This window comes from Hylobates moloch, unplaced genomic scaffold, assembly GCF_009828535.3.
Source record: "Hylobates moloch isolate HMO894 unplaced genomic scaffold, HMol_V3 SCAFFOLD_8, whole genome shotgun sequence".
Lineage (NCBI taxonomy): Eukaryota > Metazoa > Chordata > Mammalia > Primates > Hylobatidae > Hylobates > Hylobates moloch.
In genome coordinates, this window is record NW_026652283.1 from 7,579,262 (window position 1) to 7,589,422 (window position 10,161).

The 10,161-nt window shown below is 44.7% G+C and overlaps 1 protein-coding gene across 1 annotated transcript; it reads left to right on the plus strand.

Annotated features, from left to right (window-relative positions):
* The first annotated feature begins 898 nt into the window (after window positions 1–898).
* On the plus strand, window positions 899–7,238 carry LOC116472631 (homeobox protein NANOG). The gene is made up of 4 exons (XM_032159538.3): window positions 899–1,049; window positions 4,244–4,506; window positions 6,233–6,319; window positions 6,455–7,238. Exons 1-4 carry the CDS (start codon window positions 899–901, stop codon window positions 6,869–6,871), a joined length of 918 nt encoding a protein of 305 aa, XP_032015429.1. The 3' UTR covers window positions 6,872–7,238.
* The last annotated feature ends 2,923 nt before the right edge of the window (window positions 7,239–10,161 follow it).

The window sequence follows — 10,161 nt, forward strand, 5'->3', positions numbered from 1 at the left end:
CAGATTTTGAGACACTAAGTTATGTCAAATCAAGAAATCACCCTAATGAGAATTTCAATAACCTCAGGAATTTAAGGTGCATGCATCCCCGCCCCCGCTTTTTTTTTTTTGATACATAGTCCCGCTCTGTCACCCAGGCTGGAGTATAGTGGCGCGATATCACCTCACCACAACTTCTGCCTCCCAGGTTGGAGGGATTCTCCCGCCTCAGCTTCCAGAGTAGCTGGGACTACAGACGCCCACCACCACGCCTGGCTAATTTTTGTATTTTTAGTAAAGAGGGGGTTTCGCCATGTTGGCCAGGCTGGTTTCAAACTCCTGACTTCAGGTGATCCGCCTGCCACGGCCTCCCAAATTGCTGGGATTACAGGAGTGAGCCACCGCGCCCAGCCTTTTTCTTTATTTTTAAAAATATTAAAGTTTTATCCCATTCCTGTTGAACCCTATTCCTGAATTAAAAGTTGGAAACGTGGTGAACCTTGAAGTATTTGTGCTGGGTTTGTCTTCAGGTTCTGTTGCCCAGTTTTCTAGTTCCCCACCTAGTCTGGGTTACTCTGTAGCCACTTTTGCATTACAATGGCCTTGGTGAGACTGGTAGACGGGATTAACTGAGAATTCACAAGGGTGGGTCGGTGGGGGGTGTGCCCGCCAGGAGGGGTGGGTCTAAGGTGATAGAGCCTTCATTATAAATCTAGTGACTCCAGGATTTTAACGTTTTGCTGGACTGAGCTGGTTGCCTCCTGTTATTGTGCAGGCGACTCACTTTATCCCAACTTCTTGATACTTTTGCTTCTGGAGGCCCTATTTCTCTAACATCTTCCAGAAAAGTCTTAAAGCTGCCTTAACCTTTGTTCCAGTCCACCTCTTAAATTTTTTCCTCCTCTTCCTCAATACTAACATGAGTGTGGATCCAGCTTGTCCCCAAAGCTTACCTTGCTTCGAAGCATCCGACTGTAAAGAATCTTCACCTATGCCTGTGATTTGTGGGCCTGAAGAAAACTATCCATCCTTGCAAATGTCTTCTGCTGAGATGCCTCACACGGAGACTGGTAAGAAAAAAATTTATCCTTGAAAGGCCAAGTTCCTTAAGGGAAAAGAGAGAAGGAGAGAGGGTTAAAGGATCATTTCCCTCTTGAGCAATGATAGACCATTACTATAAGCAAGTGTTATTATCAACTAATCCTCTGGAAACCCCTTTTTTCAATTGTAATTTGGTGGCACCTGCCCTTTGAACTATGTCCCAGGTCTCAGGAGTGTGCACTGAGTTGAAGGACACAGAATTCGGCAGTTGAACAGTGTCCAGTAAATTTGAGAACCTATGGGCTTAGGCCTGGTGGAAACAAAAATGTATCATTATAGTTAAACGAAGGTGATGCGTACATCTTCACATAGCACTGGACACACAGCTATAGCAGATTTATTGCTAATTAGCCAGAAGACCTAACATCATAGCTCAGGGATGAGCATGATGCTTTTGTTTTGCCAAAAATGGCATGACAAATCACGATGAGATTTCTGTAATTAATATATAATTTGGGTAATTCTTTCTATGTCAGTAACGTCTGTCTCTTCTCCATTCTCTGGGTTTGTGGATGTTACTGGGCAGCTCTGAGACTGAGAGGATCTCCCATGTCTACTTCTCCTAAGTCCTGGGAAGTGTTGACCCAACTTTATGGTAAAGATAATTCCAGAAAGTTTAATCTACTGACAGTCAAACAGAACGTAGCTAGAAGTCCAGTTTGGCTTCAAAACCGGTGCTAGTACTTATGCTTCTGAATGGTAGCTGCAAGGGGTGGGGGATACTCGGGATACTCATAAAGCCGCTACCACTTTTTGAAAATCAGTTTTTCAGTAGTTTTCAAAAACTCGAGAATGAACCAACTTTACCAAGAATGCCATTGGTAACACTGAACGCTGCAAAATAGCTTAAAAAGCGCATTTACATTATGACTACAGTTGTAAAGAGTAGGTTGTGGAAAAGGAATAAGTAAACATGATTGCTATATTTGAGCCTTACATTTGTATGTCACCCTGCTTTTCTCTTTTAGAATCAGGGACTCACTCTGTCACATAAGCTGGAGTACAACGATGTGATCCTGGATCACCGCAGCCTCAACCCTGAGCTCAAGTGATCCTCTTGCCTCAGCCTCCCAACTACTAGGACAAGAGGCGTGTGTCACTATGCCCAGCTAATTAAAAAATTCTTTACTTTGTAGAGACAGAGTCTCACTTTGCAGCTCGGGCTGGTCTTGAACTCCTGATCTCAAGTGATCCTCCCCCCTCAGCTTCCCAAATCGCTGGGATTACAGGTGCTGACCCACTCTGCACGGCTATTCACCCAGTTTTTCTGAACTTTGCATTAATGTTCTCACCTTTATAATTTTTCTTTCTTTTTTTTTTTTTTATTTTTGAGACAGGGTCTTATTCTGTTGCCCAGGCTGGAGTGCAGTGGCGTGATCTCGGCTCACTGCAACCTCCGCCTCCCAGGTTGAGGTGATTTCTCCTGTCTCAGTCTCTCAAGTAGCAGGTATTACAGGTGCATGCCACTACGCCTGGCTAATTTTTGTATTTTTCAGTAGAGAAGGGGTTTCGCTATCTTGGCCAGGCTGGTCTCAAACTCCTGACCTCAAGTGATTCACCTGCCTTGGCTGGAATTACAGGCATGAGCCACCCCTCCTGGCCACCTTTATAATTTCAAATGTTAAAAACACATTGCTGGGTTTGGGAATGAGCAAGTGGGGATGTTTCCTTTAGCACACATCAAGTGACAGTTCATACAGCTAGCTAATATTTAGGATTTTCCCCAGTTCTAATCATTAGTTGAAAGGCTTCCTCTGCTTTTCAGATCTACTTGCGAGAGAGAAGAGATTGTGAATTTTTGCTGTTTTAAAGCTTGTCCATTTGTTCTGTGACTGCAGGGGTAGAATTGAGAGTTGAACACTGGGAAAACCGCACAGCAATTAGGTATTTAAGCGATGACTAAATCTAGATACTCATTTCTAGTTACAAAATAAGCATATGCCAGGCCCTATGCTAGAGAATTTCAGTTGGTTACCTCATTTTAATTAACAAAAATTTTGGAGATGAGGTCAGAGCTAGTAAAGGGAAGGCCTGGATTGAAACAGAAGCTTATCCAAATTCACATATCCTGCTGGTCCTAGCATTGAGAACTGGGCAGTCAGTTGCTGGTTTTGTTTTTTATTTTTTTGAGGCACAGTCTCACTGTCGCCCAGGCTGGAGTGCAGTGGCACTCTCGGCTTACTGCAATCACCGCCTCCTGGGTTCAAGCGATTCTCCTGCCTCAGTCTCCCCAGTAGCTGGGATTACAGGCATGCGCCACCACTCCTGGCTAATTTTTGTAATTTTTAGTAGAGATGGGGTTTCACCATGTTGGCATGCTGGTCTTGAACTCTTGACCTCAAGTGATCTGCCCACCTCGGCCTCCCAAAGTGTTGGGATTACAGGCTTGAGCCACTCCACCTGGCCGAGGTGCTGGTTTTATAGAATCCCCAGAATCATGTCATTTAAGCAGTCACGTAGGTGTTGATGAAGATCATAAACAGAAGGTGATTTAGGGTGAGATGCAATAGGTGAAAATTGGTGGATCTCTATTCTGACCTATTAACACCCAGTGTGGGGGCTTTTGAGCCTCAGTTTAAAGCAAAACATGGTAGCGGTGGCTCACGCCTGTAATCTCAGCATTTTGGGAGGCCGAGGCAGGCGGATCCATAAGGTCAGGAGTTCGAGACCAGGCTGACCAACATTGAGAAACCCTGTCTCTACTAAAAATACAAAATTAGCCGGGTGTGATGGTGCATACCTGTAATCCCAGCTACTTGGGAGGCTGAGGCCGGAGAATCGCTTGGAGAATCGCTTGAACCCGGGAGGTGGAGGTTGCAGTGAGCCAAGATTGCGCCATCGCACTTCAGCCTGGGCAACAAGAGTGAAACTCCATCTTAAAAAAAAAAAAAGTGGTAGTGCCACTCAGCAATGCATTGGCCACTATTATAGATCTCTCCCAACGCAGTCTATTATATACAAAATGGAGATACTGATAAAACTTCTTGGATTAATACTGTAAAAAGCTTGCCAAAGTGCCAGGGCTGGTTAAGAAGTTGCTTCTTATTACTTAGATCTGGGGTTCTGGGAATTACCAAAGTACTTTGAAAACAATTTTTTTAACAGGACATTTTAATATTTGAAAAATTTTAGACAAAAGTGTCCTTTTATTTGTTCCCAACAGTCTCTCCTCTTCCTTCCTCCATGGATCTGCTTATTCAGGACAGCCCTGATTCTTCCACCAGTCCCAAAGGCAAACAGCCCACTTCTGCAGAGAATAGTGCCACTAAAAAGGAAGACAAGGTCCCGGTCAAGAAACAGAAGACCAGAACTGTGTTCTCTTCCACCCAGCTGTGTGTACTCAATGATAGATTTCAGAGACAGAAATACCTCAGCCTCCAGCAGATGCAAGAACTCTCCAACATCCTGAACCTCAGCTACAAACAGGTAGGCTTGTTTTGTCGTTGCAATAAGGTGAACAAAAATTAATTTGCATGGCTAAGATCTCTGTGGATGCATGTAGATGTACTATGTGTCAGTACCTCGCCTCTTGCAAATAATTTAACTATGAAGATGAAATGCTTTTGTAACTTTCTTCACCTCTTTCCTTAAATATTCTATTATGTGAATGTGTCATAATTAACCACTTTCTTGCACAGACCAATATTGTGAAAATCTTTCCAACGTTTCCTTAATAAAAAAGAAGTATGTAGGGCCGGGCGCGGTGGCTCACGCCTATAATCCCAGCACTTAGAGAGGCCGAGGCGGGCGGATCACGAGGTCAGGAGATCGAGACCATCCTGGCTAACACAGTCAAACCCCGTCTCTACTAAAAATGCAAAAAATTGGCCAGGCGAGACGGCGGGCTCCTGTAGTCCCAGCTACTCGGGAGGCTGAGGCAGGAGAATGGCGGCTGAGGCAGGAGAAGGCGGCTGAGGCAGGAGAAGGCGGCTGAGGCAGGAGAAGGCGGCTGAGGCAGGAGAAAGCGGCTGAGGCAGGAGAATGGCGGCTGAGGCAGGAGAATGGCGGCTGAGGCAGGAGAATGGCGGCTGAGGCAGGAGAATGGCGGCTGAGGCAGGAGAATGGCTTGAACCCCGGGGGGCGGAGCCTGCAGTGAGCCGAGATCGGGCCACTGCACTCGAGCCTGGGCGACAGCGAGACTCTGTCTCAAAAAAAAAAAAAAAAAAAAAAAGTATGTAACTTCACTTTCCAGGTTAGGAGAATCCCTAACTCACACTGGTTCTCATTAAAATAAAAACTTTTTTTTTCCTTTTTTTCTTTCTGCCAGCAACCTCCAGCTTGTTTTGTTTTTGTCTGTGTGCATTTGCTTACTAATAAGTCCAATCATTGTTTATTACTTATTGGCCATTTTCTTTCATTAATTGTCTTATCCTCTTCTAGGCTTTATTTCCTTCTTTTCTTTTTTTTTTTGAGACGGAGTCTCGCTCTGTCCCCCAGGCTGGAGTGCAGTGGCCTCATAATGAGACATCGTAATGACATGAGCATTACTTTGGCTGGTTTAAGTACAAATGAATGAAACCTCCACCTCCTGGGTTCAAGGGATTCTGCTGCCTCAGCCTCCCAAGTAGCTGGGATAACAGGCGCCCGCCACTACACCTGGCTAATTTTATTGTATTTTTTAGTAGAGATGGGGCTTCACCATGTTGGCCAGGCTAGTTTTCAACTCCTGACCTCAAGTGATCCACCTGCCTCCGCCTCCTAAAGTGCTAGGATTATAGGTGTGAACCACCACACCTGGCCCTTGCCTTTATTTTCTATCCAAAATGTTTATTTCTCTCATTTTTTCTGAGACAGTCTGGTTCTGTTGTCACCCAGCTGGAGTGCAGTGATGCAATCTCGGCTCACTGCAGCCTTCACATCCCAGGTGCAAGCGATCCTCCCGCCTCAGCCTCCTGAGAAGCTGGGACCACAGACGTGCAGCATTACACCCGGCTAATTTTTTGTATTTTTGTAGAGACGGTGTTTCCTCATGTTGGCCAGCCTGTAGCGAACTCCTGGGCTCAAGCAATCTGCCCGCCTTGGCCTTCCAAAGTGTTGGGATTACAGGCGTGAGACATGGTGCCTGGCCAGGAATAAAAGTTAGCAATATACTTTGATTCAAAGTACCTCTGTATTACTAATATTTTACAATTTCTGTCATTTTTTCCTGCAGGTGAAGACCTGGTTCCAGAACCAGAGAATGAAATCTAAGAGGTGGCAGAAAAACAACTGGCTGAAGAATAGCAATGGTGTGACTCAGGTAACAGGAAACTTTATTCTGTTCTTTCCTTTTAGTGATCTTTCAATCTTGTCCATCCCTGAAACACACAACTCCAGTCACAGACAGTTCTGGTTGTCCTTGTACCCTTTCTGTTAATCCCTCCTTCTCTTTCAGAAAGCCTCAGCACCTACCTACCCCAGCCTCTACTCTTCCTACCACCAGGGATGCCTGGTGAACGCGACTGGGAACCTTCCAATGTGGAGCAACCAGACCTGGAGCAATTCAACCTGGAGCAACCAGACCCAGAACATCCAGTCCTGGAGCAACCACTCCTGGAACACTCAGACCTGGTGCACCCAATCCTGGAACAATCAGGCCTGGAACAGTCCCTTCTATAACTGTGGAGAGGAATCTCTGCAGTCCTGCATGCAGTTCCAGCCAAATTCTCCTGCCAGTGACTTGGAGGCTGCCTTGGAAGCTGCTGGGGAAGGCCTTCATGTAATACAGCAGACCGCTAGGTATTTTAGTACTCCACAAACCATGGATTTATTCCTAAACTACTCCACGAACATGCAACCTGAAGATGTGTGAAGATGAGTGAAATTGATATTACTCAATTTCAGTCTGGACACTGGCTGAATCCTTCCTTTCCCCTCCTCCCATGCCTCATAGGATTTTACTTGTTTGGAAACCACGTGTTCTGGTTTCCATTATGCCTATCCAGTCAATCTCATGGAGGGTGGAGTATGGTTGGAGCCTAATCAGTGAGGTTTCTTTCTTTTTTCCTATTGGATCTTCCTGGAGAAAAGACATTTTAATAACCTTGGCTGCTAAGGACAACACTGATAGAAGCTGTCTCTGGCTATACATAAGTAGATCTAATACTAGTTTGGATATCTTTAGGGTTTAGAATCTAACCTCAAGAATAAGAAATACAAGTACAAATTGGTGTGATGAAGATACATTCCTATTGTTTGGGATTGGGAGGCTTTGCTTATTTTTTAAAAACTATTGAGGTAAAGGGTTAAACTGTAACATAATTGATTTCCTTACCGTTTTTGGCTCTGTTTTACGATATCCCCTAATTTGTTGGTTACGCTAATCTTTGTAGAAAGAGGTCTTGTATTTGCTGCATCATAATGACATTAGTACTACTTTAGTTGGTTTAAGTTCAAATGAATGAAACAACCATTTTTCCTTTAGTTGATTTTACCCTGATTTCACCTAGTGTTTCAATGAGTAAATATACAGCTTAAACATAAATCTTTGTTAAATTTTTGGTTGGGGTGGAGAAGGAAATTAGCTGAGGAGACTGCTATCTTAGAAATACATAGAAATAGCTGAGCGTGGTGGCCCATGCCTGTAGTCCCAGCTACTTGGGAGGCTGAGGCAGGAGAATCCCTTGAACCTTGGTAGGTGGAGGTTGTAGTGACCAATATCATACCATTGCACTCCAGCTTGGGCGACAAGAGCAAAACTCCATCTCAAAAATAAACAAATAAATAATAAATATGCCGGTTTTAGAAAAAAAGGGCACTTAAGTGCATTGTAGCTAATCTACAAATATAATGGGTTATGTCAGTGTATGAATCTATAATTGATGCTAACATTTAAAGTTTCATCAGAGGCCAGTATGTAAGTAAATTCTAAGGCTAGTTGAAATAGATTTATGTTCTCACCTTAAGAGCAGCTACGCAGGCATCTGTGAATTATACTAATAATCCTTTACTGTCCTTTTCCCATCTTGTGACTGCCCTAAATGTACCTGATCTGAGAGCACTTTCCTTCACTCTGGTCAGAGTGGTTTTTTCCAGTCTTTTCTCTCATTATTTCCCCAATTGTCCAATGTTACTCTTTAAGACTATCCAGTCTAATTTTCTAGATATCGGCCGAGAGAAGAAGTAAGGTATAGTTCCAAGTGTTTGTTTTTTTTGTTTTATTTTTTTTTATTAAGACCAGAGTCTCACTCTGTTGCCCAGGCTGGAGTGCAGTGGAGCGATCTCGGCTCACCGCAACCTCCGCCTCCAGGGTTCAACTGATTGTCCTGCCTCATCCTTCCAAGTAGCTGGGACTAAGGCGTGAGACACCATGCCCAGCTAATTGTATTTTTAGTAGAGACAGGGTTTCACTATGTTGGCCAGGCTGGTCTTGAACTCCTGACCTTGTGATCCACCCGCCTTGGCCTCCCAAAGTGTTGGGATTACAGGCGTGAGCCACTGCGCCTGGCCTATTGGTCGTTTTTTTAGACAGTTTCGCTCTTATTGCCCACGCTGGAGTGCAGTGGCACAATCTTAGCTCACTGTAACCTCCGCCTCCTGGGTTCAATCAATCCTCCTGCCTCAGCCTCTCGAGTAGCTAGGATTACAGGCGCCTGCCACTGCACCTGGCTAATTTTTTTTTTTTTGTATTTTTAGTAGAAATAGGGTTACACCATGCTGGCCGGGCTGGTCTTGAACTCCTGACCTCGTGATCTGCCCGCCTTAGCCTCCCAAAGTGCTAGGATTACAGGCGTGAGCCACTGTGCCTGGCACAAATTTTTTTTTTTTTTTAATATAGACTCTTGCTCCGTCACCAGGCTGCAGTGCAGTGGTACAATCTTGGCTCACTGCAACCTCTGCCTCCTGGGTTCAAGTGATTCTCCTGCCTCAGCCTCCTGAGTAGCAAGGATTGCAGGCACCTGCCACCATGCCCAGCTAATTTTTTTGGTATTTTTGGTAGAGACAGGGTTTTACCCTGTTGGCCAGGATGGTCTCGATCTCTTCACCTCGTGATCCACCCACTTTGACCTCCCAAAGTGCTGGGATTACAGGCGTGAGCCACCTTGCCCAGCCTTTTTTTTTTTTTTTTTGAGACGGGCACAGCATGGAGTGCAGTAGCACTACCTGGGCTCACTGCAACCTACACCTCCCAGGTTCAAGTGATTCTTCTGCCTCAGCCTCTCTAGTAGCTAGGAGTAGAGATGGGGATTTGCCATGTTGGTGAGGCTGGTCTGGAACTCCTGAAGTCAGGTGATCCACCTGCCTTGGCCTCCCAAAGTGCTGGGATTACACGTGTGAGCCACTGCACCCAGCCTTTTTTTTTTTTTTAATGGCTCTTGCTTTGTCCCCAGGCTTTTGAGTGCAGTGGTGTGATCATAACTCACTGCAGCCTCTACCTCCAGGGCTCAAGCAACACTTCTGCCTTAGCCTTCCAAGTAGCTGGGATTATAGGTGCAAGCCAGGGCATTCAGTTCAAAGTTAGTTTCTGCTACAACATAACAATTCATTTCAAGTGTCAGATACTTCAGTTTCGTGCCAAGGCGTATTTGTTATGGACCTAGGAGATAATAGGAAGTACCGCTTGAACAACTAAAATAGTATGAAAATTCCATTCTCCAAGTCACTACTTCACACACACACGATTTGAGAAAATTTGAGTATGATTTGTAAAGATCCTGTTGCCTATACTTGGCTTTTTCACTTTAAACACTTTATATTTTAAATGAGAAAAGAAAGAGCTCCTCTAACAGATTTAAACTAGGACTTTTTGTTGTTTTTTTATTTTCAAGCAGGGTCTCCCACTGTTGCCCATGCTGAAGTGTGCAGCGGTATGATCTCAGCTCACTGCTGCCTCGATTTCCACGGCCCAAGTGATCCACCTCAGCCTTCCGAATACCTGGGACTATAAGCATGCACCACCACACCTGGCTAACTTTAGCATTGTTAGTAGAGACAGGGTTTCACCATGTTGGCCAGATTGGTCTCAAACTCCCGGGCTCAAGAGATCCAATCACCTCAGCCTCCCAAAGTGCTGGGATTACAGGCTTGAGACACAATGTCCAGCCACAATTTTTTTTTTTTTTTTTAAGATGTTGTGTAACTAACTTTTTTTGGAGACAGAGT